Below are 15,346 nucleotides of genomic sequence, written 5' to 3'. Positions count from 1 at the left end.
TTCCACTAGACAGTATGGCACTGCTCTGTAAATACCCATAATCCCTCCACATTGATTAGATCTTCACTGCCCTACAAACCGCACCATACTCAGGTACCTGTGTGGAATTTGGTTACTATTGTTGCCCAGGAGCCAGAACATAAGAGTGGAGCTATAAATACTGCAGACGCAGTGGAATTGATGTCCTGATTAATGTCTCTGGCTGGAGTCACTTTTCTATTGGCACAAAATCACCAACCAAAGATTCTTCCTCTTTTTAAAGTCTGCAATTTTCAGGCACATTTAAGAGGCAAAATTTTAAACAGCAACTCAATTCACATGAGAGCAGCCTGGTTTTATTCTGGAATGAAAAAACAATAATAAAATCACGTGCTAATCTCGAGAGAACAACATCTACTTTTGTTGGAGAAGCGCTGTAAAAGAGCTCAGATTCCATGGAGAGGTTTCATGAACCCATGCTGCCACATAGTGGCCAATTCTATACATTTCAAATGACACCGTCTGAATGGGGTCTTGCCCATTTGTATTTTCCAAAGTTTCAGATCGAATTTTAAACTTTCCAACCTCTCTGTGCTGGAATTTCTTGCCATTTTAAAGATCTAACTAAATCTTGAAAACAGAAAGCATGAAATGTGAACCTTAGTATCTTGTTTACTTACAACAGAACAACAAGAATGTAAAAAAAAATATAAATCTGAATTTCAGAGGTACTGGGGCTTAGCGATCAGCACATTTGCCTCTCCAGGGTTGGGGGTCCAATTCCCACCTCCACCCTGAATGTGTGGCGTTTGCATGTTCTCCCTGTGCTTCGGGGGTTTCCTCTTCGTACTCTGGTTTCCTCCAAAGACATGCATTGTAGGCTGATTGGTATCTCTAAATTGCCTACAGTGTATGAGTGAGTGTGTGAGTGTGCTCATGTGCTATTCTGCCCTGCAATGGGCTGGCACCCTGTCCAGGCTCTCCCCTGTCTAGCGTCTCCTGGGATTGGCTCCAGGCTCCCCACGACCCTGTGTAGGATAAGCAGTACAAAAAATGGATGGATTTTCAGAAATTTGCGAACTTTTTCACATCTGGAACCGAGTGCCTTTTACACTTTTACATACTTTCCCAGACTTTTAAGACCTCTGCTAGAACCATATATGGTCATATAGTCACAGTCAGTTCACTATTTATTGCATAGCTTTCAGTAATTTAAGAAAGTATTTTATTTCATAATAAATAATTGAATTTAAGGATGTCAGTCTGGTGGTATTTCTGCTTTGTATATCAGTAAATTAGACTTTAAGATAAGGGTGAAATTCGAATAAAAAAATTAATACATTCAAAAATAAAGTTCTAATAAAGCATGATAACAGACTGGAAACGGAGACTAACAAACAGCAGATTACAGATTTATGAACCATTGAAACTGGTATTTGATCTTCACTGCTTGACTTTACATTCGGCAGCTAATGAGACCAAATGACCTTCAACTGATAACGATTTAAGACAAAAATGCATTTAGTAGTTTTACGTCATCTATTCAGTCTGAATCAATTTACCAAGAAATTAGCTATAGAACATATAAGATCGTTGTACTTGACCAAAGCATAAAACTATCCTGTTAATGACGACACTGTAATACAATTTTGTATTCTTTAACTTGGAGTTTCAGTGAGACAGGAGAGACAGGTTCCACATGTGGAAAACATTTCTGCTGTTTATGCATGTAAATGTCCACCAAACACCAGCAATCATCTCTCAGTCCCTAAATTAAAATTATCCTGACATGACTGGATAAGAAAAGCAAAAAAAAAAAAAAAAACGCCTAAGGACATTCATGATGAAGCAATAGACCCCTGCTTAAGTTCAAATCCTGCATGGCCTTGTAGAATTCACAGAAATAATACAGGCTCTTCATTCTCCAGAATTATTGCCATCTTTCAAAGATTAGGTAGATGTTTCAGAGAAACTACTTACACTTACTCTTAAAGGATTTTCATAAGAACATTCAAATAACAGCATTTTCTCTAAGCTGCAGTGCTTTTATCCCCCCAAGGGCAGGCTTCACCAAATGTTAACAGTGGGCTGGTGATCATTTTGAAACCAGCGTTCTGCATGGAAAAAAAGTACTATATGAAACGCTTTCTCTGCTGGAGAATACTGCAGAACAATAAAACTATACAATGTCACGAAAGTTGAAGTTCAAAATATTACTTGCTACATGTGTTAGCTTTAGTTAAAACATGAATAATAAATCAATACTCATACCTTCACAATAAAACCATTTTAGTTGATAATGATAGCATGATAAAAACAAAAAAACTAATACGCATAATGTTTGAAATGATGACATCTCATTAATTCTGATAATAAATCAGCAGCAGTAAGAGCCTTCTTTTCACATGCATAAGCACAAACTCACTCTCTCTGCATGACGGGAGTGGTGCAGCTGTGTGACTGCTACAGCTTACGCACGTTGGCCATTCGTACAAGCAGCATTAGTGCGGCTATACAGAAAAAGTAATATCTAGGTTTCTAGAGGAGTGTTCCCTCTGTGGAAAACCAGAAAGGCGAAGCTCGGTGATTGCAGTGAAGGCGAGTGAAAACAAACAGTATGGCTCACAACATGCCATGAGCCACGATCGAACTTCTATTCATTTATTTAGGCAAATTACTTATTTTTGTAGATCTGCCTACTTGATTTGGGGTGTTCATTTCATATTTCCTAAATCAAATTTGTAAGATTTTTATTCAAGTTTTGTTTCTGATAGCGTGTTAAATAAGTATCCCCCTAAACATGTTACAGTTTGCAACGTTACAACCTTTCAGCTAATTTTGTGCCTTCGGAGAGCAAATTTTCATACCAGAACTAACTTGAGGTTTTAACAGCAACAGAGCTGAATAATAATGCAATCCCACCCTTTATGTTTATTGACGTACAACCCCAATTCCAAAAAAGTTGGGATGCTGTGTAAAATGCAAATAAAAACCAGAATGCAATGATTTGCAAATCTCAAACCCATATATTATTCACAATAGAACATAGAAAACATATCAAAATGTTTAAATTGAGGAAATGTAAAGTTTTAAGGAGAAAATAAGGTCATTTTGAATTTTTGTGTATCAAATGTGGAAATGGGTCAAATTGAGGGTTAAAATGGACTGAGGTAAAGTGGAAAACTGTTCTGTGGTGAGATGAATCAAAATTTAAATTTCTTTTTGGTAACCATGGATGCCGCGTCTTCTAAACTAAAGAGGACTAAAGAGGAGAGGGATCATCCGGCTTTTTATCAGTGCTCAGTTCAAATGCCTGCATCTCTGATGGTATGGGAGTGCATTAGTGCCTATGGAATGGGCAGCTTGCACATCTGGAAAGGCACCATCAATGCTGAAAGATATATACAGGCTTTACAACAACATATGCTTCCATCCAGATTCCATTCCATGTTTATTTCTGAGAGACTCCTAAGATACTCTTTTTATATCCAGTCATGTTACTGAACTGTTGCCAATTAACCTAGTGAGCTGCAAAATGTTCCTCCAGCTGTTTCTTTTTAGTAACACTTACTGTTCCTGCCTTTTGTTGCCCCGTCCCAACTTTTTTGAGAAGTGTTGCAGCCAGCAAATCGTTATTTTTTCTTAAAATGGTACATTTCCTCAGTTTAAACAATTTGATATGTTTTCTATGTTCTATTGTCAGTAACATATGGGTTTATGAGATATGCAAATCATTGCATTCTGTTTTTATTTACATTTTACACAGCGTCCCAACTTTTTTTTGGAATTGGGATTGTATATTGATTTTTCCCTCCATTCAGCTTAACAGGCCAGTTTAATTTGTATAGGTTCATGATATAGAATCCCAGTTAAGTCAGTTATTAGTTCTCACCAAAGCTGTAGATGAAATGCCAGTCCTGGAGCACTGCTGGGACATAAGGAATGCTGTTGGCTGGATATTTTGGATTTGTGGAAAGCTGTCAACCTAGCAGTGATGCAGCAATTCTCTTGTGCACAATTCAGTGTCACAGTGTGCTGAGAATAGTCCACCATCTAAATAATATCTGGTCAGTAGTGGTGCTATGCTACTACGTTTCCACACAGTCCACTTCTATGCCACCGATATTGGGTCCACCATAGACTGCATGTTTTACTTCTCCCTGATCCTCCATGCGTGATTATAATGTACTTCACTCATTCACCCATTCATTCATCTTCATTAAGCAGGGGGGCAGGGCTGGAATACACACTGAAAAGGAAGCCAGTCCATCGCAGGGAATGTCTCGCACACCCGCTCGCTCGCACCCTCGCTTGTTCGCTCTCTCCCTCATGCACCCTAACAGCTATTTTAGAGTATTTTAAGCATCAACCTAGGTTTTTGAGAGGTGGGAGGAAATGGTAGAACAAATGAAGGAAGGAAAAGCATGAATAAACAGGGAACCGTGTAAAACTCAGGGAATGAAGGAAGAAGCCTGGATTCTTGAAGCTGTGAGGCACCAACACTACGATAATGCACATACTTTCCTAAATTATGTTAAGCAAAATAATCTAGCACTGATGTTTTAGCCAGGTGTATTACAGCAAGGACAGAGGAAAAAACATCAGTGGGGGGGAAAGCAGGAGAAGGACTGCAATGCTCCTGATTAGAGCTCCTCATTTGTTTTCTTATGTGCTGCTGTGATGTCCCGCTGCTGCAACTGATGCGTTTACCCTATTTTTTTAATCTCTTACACACCAAAAGGTGTTGTTTTTAAAAAAAGTAATTTCCATCTGAGTGACATAAAACTAAATGACACAATCCTGACAAAACCTTTTTAGTCTAAATAAAAGGATTATCATGAAGATTTGGCAAGTCTGAAGCTTTTGAACATTCAAAAAGTTTGAAAACATATATGAAGCATATATGGGGGGGGTAGTACTTGATATTTTTTATGTTTAATATATGTTTTCAAACTTTTTGAATGTTGAAAAGCTTCAGAAAGGGAGTATTTCTTTGCAGGAACAATTGGGCTTTCAAAGCTTTCATCAGTATACTTTGTTAAAACAGTACAGAGAAATTACTGTGGAAACAGGGTGTACCTTTTAAATAATAATAATAATAATAATAATAATAATAATAATAATATTTTTTAAAACAAGGGCTTTTACAGAATGTACAAAATTAATTTGAAATGAAAGAGAAAAATAAAAATAATCACATATATATACTAAAAAATAAGATAATAGATTAATTTAAAAGATGGACTATAAGAAATAATATTTAATATCGAGCTTGCATTAATACAACTGCAGTAATATTTTACAATATCCTTCATGCCCATTCGCGGTGCCTGCATCTTAACCACTAGGGGGCCCAAGTGTTACAAGTTTTTAATAGTCTGTGTCCAACTAGCCGATCAAGGTGTCACAGGACAGTTTTTAATGTTTTAATCTTTAGCAGAATTAAAGGAAATACAATGCAGTATATTGATATGGATAACTGAAATCCTGAAACAATGCAAATGATCACTTCTTCTCAGTGACTTCAGGCCACTGCCAAGCCAACAACTAAAGCCTAACAAGCACAGAATGAGCACACTGGGGAAAGCTTATTGCACTTCAGCATACTTTAATAGGAACTGGGATAAACCTTGGTAAAGTGTTAGTGATGATGGTGAAGTGAGACACCATACTGTGAGATCTAGGAGCTGTTACTCTTAGAGATCTGAGTTACATAACAAAAGCAACAGTACAATCAGGTTTTAGCTCTAACCTCTACCTTCCCCATGTGTTTACGAGAAGCTGGTGAACTACATCCCTGTGGCATTTATATGTTTAGAGAACACCGTTTTATTGTGTTTAGGGTGAAGCTTACCGACTGGGTGGAAAGCAGGTAAATGGGGCTTGGTTGAGGCATCTGGTTCAGTTCACAGCTAAGACCTAGAGAGGTGAGGATTTCTGTAAGGACCTCATAGCGTTTCGTATTACTCATCTTCAGCTCTGAGAATCCTGCTCTGTCCTGCACCTGTTCAGAATCTGGAGCTGACTCCAAATGCACCTAGAGAAAGAAGAGACAGAGAACAAGCAAGGTAAACAGAAAATGAAAATTTTCAGAAAAACAAAAACAGAAGCTGCTAAAAGGATAGGTGCTAGCCAGTTAAATCAAAATATCCTGATTCCATCCTTTTCTGATAGAAGCGTTTTGCTCTACCTGACACAGTACAGCTTCTCCACCATCCTCGCCGTGAGTGACTCTGACGATAACCATGTCTTTCTCCTCTTCGCCCTTGGCACTAAGCTCCCCCCACAACTCCACCTCTCCGCTGCTAGCATCATGCGGTTCACGTATATAAACATTCCCACTGGCTAACACGTTTAGCTGTACTTCTGTGCTATCAGATTTTGTGAAGTTCAGGCTGCAGATTTGGCCTCGTTGCTCCTCGCGGGAACGTAGCTTGAGCCCAGGTGGGCACAACGAACAGGACAGACCCAGGACTTTACCACCCTGGCCTAGGTATGTCAGAAAACGTAGCTGCATCCCAGGTGTGAGCTCTTCTTCTGTGACCAGCACCAAGAGCAGCGTGTTTTCTAGCCACGGCTCTTCGAGTGCCTGCTCCGGCCGGAGGGGGTAGATAGCGTAGCGGTCAGCATCGATGCATTCAGCCAGAAGCGAGTGCACGTGTCTGTAGCGCTCCTCACAGCCACCTGTGTACACAAGCACATTGGGCGGTTTGCTGTTTGTATTGTCAAACCTCCTCCAGGCCGAGAGACTCTCATCAGCTTCCTCCTCCACATCAGTGTCTGTGGAATCATCAGGCAGGTCTGGGATGTTCTCAACGGAGGCATATTTTACTGACTGGATGGTACTGTTCTCCAGCTCCAGGCACTCATGGCAGCTGGAGAGGTGCAGGTGGTGGCCATCCATGTGATGGTGGTCAGTTTTGTGCTCTGGTTCCACTTGCTGGTCACACAATGCTCCACATGCGCTCTTCCCGAGGTCTCGCGGGATATCTTCGGGCCACTGCTCACACGGAGAAGCCGAGGACACAACGGTATCCTTTGGAATGTCACTTAGAAACGGGTCAGGCTTTTTCTCCGGGCCTGATTGCCGATTCTCAAGGAGTTCTTTCAGCGCAGATTCCCTGAGCAACACCGCTACACAAGCCACAATATATATATATAAAAAACAAAGGGGGAATAGAATTATCATCAAGAAAACAACATAGTAACCTCAAATGAATTGCAGTGAGACAAGAATCAAATGAACCAAGTACTATTCATAAGACTTTCAGAATCTAAATAGCTAAATAGTTTTATAAACAAAACGATAATCATTATGCATTTGATCAAAGAGACACGTGTTTCAACTAACAAACTATTTTTGCAGGAATGAGGCCATTTTCCATTTGCAGTCGGTCTTCCAGGAAAGCCACTCCAAGCGTGCTGAAGTTGTCCAGGCTCGCTTCAGCCACTGCCCTGTATGGCTGTCCTGGGCTGCAGGCCAGAGGAAGGCAATAGTCTGACCACTTCAGCGCCTGCGTCAAACACAACTAGTCAGGTGCAAATCTAGATTGCATGGGTGCATTACACGTACAGGTACATTATTCAATACAGAAAGAAATTAAATCTACAGTCTTCAAAACATGTTAGTGACTTTAAAAATTCACCTCCTCTGAAAAAACAGAAGTCCTTACTAGGGCTGGGTATTGTGACCAATTTGGCAATTCAATTCAATACTTATTTATATGGCTTCGATTCGATTCAATATCGATTAGTTATCAATATTTCATTTAAAATAGTAGTTTTGCAGACATGGAATCCATATTTTAATATAAATTCTGGTAACTGAAACCCTCCTACTTAGCTATATTACTGAAATACACATTTACTTTAACAATAGGACCCAGACAATTATGTTTAATTACTTTTTACTTTGAGTAACATTGTAACAAGAAATCATAAATATGTGCATATAGTGCACACAAGTTAAGCACAAACTGCACAATGCACATTACTGTAAAAATAAATAAATAAATAAAAACATTGTAAATGTGCAACAGTGAAATTCATGAACAGCTTGAAACATGTTTAAGAAATAAAACTGTTTACAAAATTCAAAACATGAAAGATGGCGACATGTTCAGGACGAGAGGCGAACTACAGATAATAGTCACATCTCAAGCATGCACATAAAGGATCGATTCTGGGATTTCCCTAATTGACATCGTTTCCTTATATTGAAGTGCGATTAAAATCTGAGAATTGATATTTTTTACCCAGCCCTAGTTCTTACATCATAACTTTAGGCATGAAAATGCCTATGCTAATACAAAGATGTGGCTCAAATTATATATAGAACAAGAAAAGCAAGACACTACCCGTCACTGGATGTTTCAAGTTAAAAACAAATAGTAACATTACTCAGTGAGAACATGGTACAGTGGCATCAGGCTGGTGCACTCACAATGAAGCAAAAAAGCTGGTGCTTGAAAGTTTGTGAATGCTTTAGAATTTTATATCTAAATCTGTATAAATATGACCTAAAACATCATCAGATTTTCACACAAGTCCTAAAAGTAGACATAGAGAACCCAATGGCAAACCCAGTTCAACAAAGGAGACAAAAATATTATGCATGGTCATTTATTTATTGAGGAAAATGATCCAATATTATATATCTGTGAGTGCCAAAAGTATGTGAACCTCTAGGATTAGCAGTTAAATTAGAGTCAGGTGTTTTCTATCAACGGTACTTTGGCAATCAATGGCAAATCCGATGATGTTTTAGGTCATATTTATGGTGCATATTACTGTAGACAGGTGCATTTACAATGAAGTAAAAAAAGCTGGATTAATCTAAAAGAGCTTTCTTGCTCTTCACTGGATCCCAACATGGCCTTCAATAAGCGGTGCATACTTGGGTTAACTTCTGCACAACAGTTTTGGATCTAGACGCGACTTATCAGATTGTGGCCCATCTGTTTGCTTGCATGATTCTTCCAATGTACCTTGGCTCCTATGATCAGCACGGTTTTTGTCCATGGATCACAAAAAAATGTGTTATGTGATATATTTTAGTAATTGGCTAGTGTGTGCCTAATAAACTGCCAACTCAGGCCCCTTCATACCTTTGTATTAACATCTGTTCTGATATGCTCTGATTACAGACGGGCAGCAACAAACTCCTGGCATTTTTCCGTCTCATACACGGGTCCAGCGATCACTTTTGATAAGATTACGTAAACAGGTGCATGACATAGTCAGACAGACAGTCCTTCTATGTTGGCAAGGCACATGTAATGCTGTAATATCGTCTAACACGACTTCCAAAAGGTTGTTTAAGCGATTTGACTAGAAGGACACTTTTGCTTTTGAGCCCATTCCCACTTGTACCTAGACCCCTCCAACTGTGATCAGAGGTCCCTATAATTCTACGAACAGGGTCAGTGCAAGGATTCAGTGTATGTAGTCGTGTGAGCATTTAAACGCTGCCAGTATTACACACTTTCTTGTTCGATGACGGACGAGAGTGTGCAGCTGTCTGTTTTGGTGTAGCTTCTATAATAAAAGCGACGTTCTCTAGTTTTGGAGCAGTAACCGACGAAGAGCCGAGCAACAAAGTCCACTTGCTCAGGTCATCACACGCCTGTGTGGAACGAAACAAACAAACAAACAAACAACATGAACACAACTTAGTAATATACTGCACATGATGCCATGACACATAATATCAATAAGAATCCGTTGGGTTAGACACTACAATAGGGACCATTAGTTCCTATCAGTGAATTTAAACTCATAACCTTTGTAAAGGTGCATGAGACTTACCTGAGGCTCGGTGATGTAAATAACCTTGTTGCCCAGCTGAAGGAAGACCGTGTCCTCGGGTGAGGTGGGACTCTGCAGGCTGCTGAAACTCTGCGCGCAGAAGGCGAAGCTGCTCCGGTTTGTGCGCAGCCTAAACAAAACACTGCGAATGACTCCCGTGTAGCACTTCTGAAAGCGCACCCAGAGGTAGATGTAACAGAGCGTTATTAACATGTTTGCCGCACTGACATTGCCGTTATGGAGCCCGTAAGGCTTTTCCAACGCTCAGAAACTTGCCATCATATTCGTTTCCGTGTTGTGTCAGGAAACGCCCCGCCTCTTCCGGTTAGTCACGCACTCGCAAACGTGTTCGCGGGGAGTTCTTTTCAGACGCACTGACATAACTAGTCAAGCTAACCGGAAACGAAAGGAAATCCGGCTCAAATAAATCAATAAAAACCCACATTGAGTCCCGATGAACCCCCGAGAAAAAGCTCGTTGTCACTGTTGCTAATATATAATAGAGAAGACGGTTTTTCAAACTGATACACTGATTATAAAGCGTCAAGAATAACAAACAGAAAGCTGCGGCTGTGTCTGTTATTAGTGGAACAGAGCCTGTCCAGAGAATACTGCAAGACAGTAATCAAACACACACACACACACACATTCACACCTAGGGGCAATTTAGCATAGCCAGTCCACCTACATGTTTTGAGAAGAAACAGGAAAACCCAGAGGAAACTGGAGTGGACACAGGGAGAACACGTAAAACTCCACAAAAACAGTAACACAAGCTCAAGTACACTTTAACAGCTAACCACAAGTTGTGAAAAAAAAAATTTAAGAGCTGTTTCATCCATCCATCTTCTATACCGCTTATCCTTTTCAGGGTCATGGGGAACCTGGAGCCTATCCCAGGGAGCAGGGTACACCCTGGACAGGGTGCCTATCCATCGCAGGGCACAATCACCTACACACTCACACACCCATTCATACACTACGGACACTTTAGACATGCCAATCAGCCTACCATGCATGTCTTTGGACTACTAACCACTAAGCCACCGTGCGCAGAGCTGTTATTTCAATGAAATACATCAGAATTAAAATCTGTATCCTGTGTTTATATGTTTCTGTAAAGCTTCTTTGAGACAATGTCCATTGTTAAAATTGCTATACAAATAAAATTGAATTGAATTGAATTACAACTTGAAAGTATGAAATGATGCCGTTATTATTTGGATCTCATTAATTTTACTTAATATTTAATGTCATATATATCTATCCAGATAGGTACAGATTGAAGAAATTATTTATATATTTTTTACTATTTCTTTTTAATAATATTAAAAGTCTACCACAACTAAATAATTTATTATTTATTTTTAATCCTTGAATTTTTTCCTGTTTTAATTATTAACTATTAGGCTTTGGCACTTTTATACTTTCTAACAGGCAACATGCACCACAAGATGCTTTTCCATGTTCTATTTTTATTTATTAGCACACATACAGAACCTAAAATATACAGTGCCCGCCACTAATACTGGCACCCTTGTGAGCAAAGAAGGCTGTAAAAAATTGTCTTTAGTGTTTAACCTTTTAATCTTTTGTTTAAAAAATCCACAAAAATCCTCTGCTCTAATGGATATCAAACAATTGCAAACACAACACAGGTTTATCAAAAAAAAAAACCAACAACAACAACAACAACTTTGTTAAAGATGGGTGTGCAACAATTATTGGCACCCTGATGAATTCATATGAAAAAAACATATTTGAAGTATATTCCCATTGATATATCACATTTTAATACACCTGGATGACTAGGAACAGGAAATAGTTCAACCATGACTTCCTGATTCACAGGGTTATAAATATGAGTTAAAACATTCCAGTCAAATTCCCTTAGTCATTCATAGCAATCGGTCAGACCAAGGAAAATAGCTGTAATGTTCAGCAAAAGATTGTTGAGCTTCACAAAATGGGAAGTTTTAAATGATGGCAAACGTAAGATTCAAGTGTGACAGTCAAAGTCTCCAGAAGAACCCTGGCTGGTTCTGCAAGATGCTCAGTAAAACTTACAGCTCATTTCCTTATAAAACAACACTAATTCTACCGGAGACTACTTTTTTATTTTTTAATTTTAAAGCAAAGGGTCATCACACCAAATATTCCCTTTGTTTTGTTTATTATTGTTTACTGCTCTTTATAGTATTTCTTTTAATAGAGAAACATTTAATTTCATTATTTTTGAAGGCACCTTTGCTTCACAGCATTTATTTTGCACAGCTCTATCTATCTATCTATCTATGCACATTTGAGAACCCTGCTGGTTTCACTTTCTAAAACAATCGATTTCTGAAGTATTATATTATATCATATGCTATGATATAATATCATATTATCGTACTTTTACCTTATTTTCTCCCTTTTTTTTGCCGGAAGTTGTTTGGTATCTGCTATCCCAAATTGAATGAGCGTGACGTCACTAAACGCCCCGCCCCCCTGCGCGCCCCTTTATAAACTGCGGCTCGCTCCCCTCTCACACAGTATTCTACTCTCGACAGGAACTATGCTCCCTCCCGGTGCAGGTACAAAAAGCTCACCTGTACATCATATACAAGCCAGCAGATGGCATCCAATAGGACCCGGTGCACAACTCACTAGGTAAAACTCGTTAGTTTTTTTTTTTTTTTTGAGACATTTCTTGCTTTTTTATTAATTTTATTTTATTATTATTATTTTTAAATTTACTTTTTGTTTTGCTTCTCTGTTTCTAGATGTCCAGTGATATGGAGACCGTGGACTCTTACCATGTCAGACACTCAGCCTAAAAAAGTAAAAACAAAAAAGATAAAATCTCTTCAGAGTGTTTATAAATCATATTGTGTATATATAGTGGTTTAAGACTTGTCAGATCTACAATGCTTTTTGTTGTCAATATAGAAAGCTCCTGGATCCAGGCAGGTGTCTGACATGCAAGGCTTTCATCACCCAGTGAGGTTAGTTTTGACTTGTATATGTGGAATATGTCTCAAAATGAACACTATTTTGCAACTCTAACCAGTTATTTTTTATTAACAGTGGTTGTATTTGCAGAACCTACAAAATGTATACATCCCAAAAAGTCATGCAAATAATGTTCTTAACTTCAACCTAACAGGCTGTTCATGCCCAGATCTAAAATCCAGGACTATCTGTCTCACCTGGGGAGGAAAGTTCTGGCCAGCTTTCCCGTTCAAGCCACTCTACATTTCTATAATGATGACTCCAGCTCTGAAGATGAAGATGAAACGGAGATTGAGTTTAGAGCTCCAGGAAAAACGAGCACATAAAAGGAGGGTGCTTGATGTGTGGAGTAGAGATGATGATGATGATATTTGACAGTGACGTGAGCTTCATGCAACCAGTGGTTAGTGGTCATTAGGGTTTTTTTGTGTTTCTTTTTTTTTTTATATATTTTTTTTTTTTTTAATTATTATTATTTTTTTGTGATCGTTCTTGCCAGCCAGAAACCTTTTTTATTACTTTTGACCTGAAGAAGGGGCTTTGGAGAGCTGGAGGCTGTTTATCTGCACAAGTATAGTCCTACATTCAAGTGCATTTTCAGTGAACAGACATTCTTGACTGTGGAACAAGGATCATTTGTCATGTGCCTTTAGAAGCGACTCTCCGCAATGTAATCTAGAGTTAATACTGCTGGTTTGTATTGAGTTGTATAGCTGTACTGTCTGCTGGATTTGGTGGTGGAGATCCAGCAGTCTCCAGTCCTGTTGAGGAAATGCTGCTGTTTTGGAAACAAACTTATGAAAGAACAGGCGATCATGGTAGCCGGTCTCAGGAAGTAGGAATGGTGCATGGATACACAGCGGAATTGAGTCACGGACCCATGCAGCACTGGTACTGTTTACTCAAATAAAGCATAAACACACCTTTTAACCTGAGTGAGTCTCCATCACATTCTCCTTCCATAGGAGTGCAGATGGGACTCAAGCATGTGGAATTCTCTACAATGCACATATTACATTTTTATTCAATTAGGTTACAAATGTCTTAATAGAGATTTTGTAATATTGTGTTTATACATTTATGGGATTTGTATTTTTTTTTTCTTATGTATGTAATAAAGATTTATTTGAAAAGATTGAAACACCTTTTGTCCATTTCATGTTGTATTATTATTATTATTATTATTATTATTATTATTATTATTTTATTTTTATTTATTTATTTTTTAAAAAGTCAGTGTTCTCATCGTACATATGACTCAAACGTAATAAACCACTCCACAAAGTTTGAAGAGAATCTCTTGCAATATAGTAAAATTGGTTATGAAACCACAATGAGACAAGTAGTAATCGTTTATACAATGGGAAATTATGAAATATGACCATGTGAGGTCTACCAATTTGATTAAACACATGAGCTTCATGTCATACTTATATAATCAGCGAAAAATACATTAACCAAGCTCACACAACTCCACAAGCTTGATCCTAATACAGAAAAATAAAAACTATGGAGATACAGTTGAGTGCAAAATAAAAAGACTTGAAAGTAATTAAAACCAAGAAGACACTGTGTGAGCTGTGCATAGGAAATCACAGGTCTGAACTCCTATGTTGTGACAGCTGATACAGTTGGGTGCAAAAGTTTATATTCCCCATACTATAACATGCTTCATCACTAACACAAGCAACATGTTTAAAAATGTATGTTTATATACACTGCAAAAATCTTAGCAAGTGGAAATACCTTAAATATAGTCAAATTGATCTAGTATTTCCTATTGTATAAGATCACAATAAACCAAATATAACATTACACATATTTCAAGCCATTTGTACTCATGTCAAGCTTAAAATAGTTTTATTCTATTGGCAGATGATTTAACTTGTTTTAAACATTTATTTATAAAAAGAAGCAAAATTATCTGACAACAGGATAAGCAAGCTACACGCCTGAAATGAGTGATGATGTCTAGAAATGTTTCATGAGCTCATATTTGTTTTACTGTAATCTTATAAGAAACACCAGATCAATTTGATTGTACTCGAGATATTTTCACTTGCTACAATGACATTTTTGCGGTGTATTATATCGAAACAGTCTAACATCTGATGTAAATGCTGATTTTTCTCAAACTATTTGATGTTCGTTTTTGTTTTTGTAGTGGTCCATGCCTAAATGCCTAAATGCAGCAGATTGTAGTAAATGAACTGGAGCCATTTTGTATTGATTTTTATTTATTTTTACATTACATGAACATGTTACAGTATGTGTTGTGAGATGTTTTCCCCCTACCCAGAACCCATGGAGGAGTGTAAACTTTCGCAGTCAACTGTTTCAGGTTCACAGAATAAGAGTTCAGACCTGTGATTAGGTTTTTATAATCCTGTTGAGGTCACTGGGATAATTAAAGGGCAGAGGCTAATGGAGGATCTGCAGCACTCTTACATGTGGTTTATTTAGGAGGCTCTACAAAGTTGATATACACTAAAGGTCAAAAGTTTAGAGACACTTAACTGAAATGTTTCTCACGATCTTAAAAATCTTTTGATCTGAAGGTGTATGA

General features: G+C 38.2%; 2 protein-coding genes across 2 annotated transcripts in view; one reads left to right on the top strand and one right to left on the bottom strand.

Moving 5' to 3' along the window:
• hlcs (holocarboxylase synthetase (biotin-(proprionyl-CoA-carboxylase (ATP-hydrolysing)) ligase)) overlaps window positions 1-10,752 on the bottom strand; it is a 39,304-nt gene extending 28,552 nt beyond the window's left edge. The window contains exons 1-5 of the mRNA XM_053646022.1: window positions 9,787-10,752; window positions 9,464-9,604; window positions 7,331-7,493; window positions 6,170-7,113; window positions 5,834-6,016 (exon numbers count right to left, since the gene is read on the bottom strand). Of these exons, the coding sequence (XP_053501997.1) occupies window positions 5,834-6,016; window positions 6,170-7,113; window positions 7,331-7,493; window positions 9,464-9,604; window positions 9,787-9,999 (1,644 nt within the window). The 5' untranslated portion in view covers window positions 10,000-10,752. The remainder of the gene's footprint in view (window positions 1-5,833; window positions 6,017-6,169; window positions 7,114-7,330; window positions 7,494-9,463; window positions 9,605-9,786) is intronic.
• A 710-nt stretch (window positions 10,753-11,462) lies between these two features.
• On the top strand, window positions 11,463-15,346 carry ripply3 (ripply transcriptional repressor 3). The gene is made up of 4 exons (XM_053646025.1): window positions 11,463-12,438; window positions 12,552-12,609; window positions 12,718-12,773; window positions 12,935-15,346. Exons 1-4 carry the CDS (start codon window positions 12,245-12,247, stop codon window positions 13,104-13,106), a joined length of 480 nt encoding a protein of 159 aa, XP_053502000.1. The 5' UTR covers window positions 11,463-12,244; the 3' UTR covers window positions 13,107-15,346.

The sequence above is a fragment of the Ictalurus furcatus genome, chromosome 16 (assembly GCF_023375685.1).
Source record: "Ictalurus furcatus strain D&B chromosome 16, Billie_1.0, whole genome shotgun sequence".
NCBI classification, from domain to species: domain Eukaryota; kingdom Metazoa; phylum Chordata; class Actinopteri; order Siluriformes; family Ictaluridae; genus Ictalurus; species Ictalurus furcatus.
This window is presented reverse-complemented; position numbering and strand designations above follow the sequence as displayed.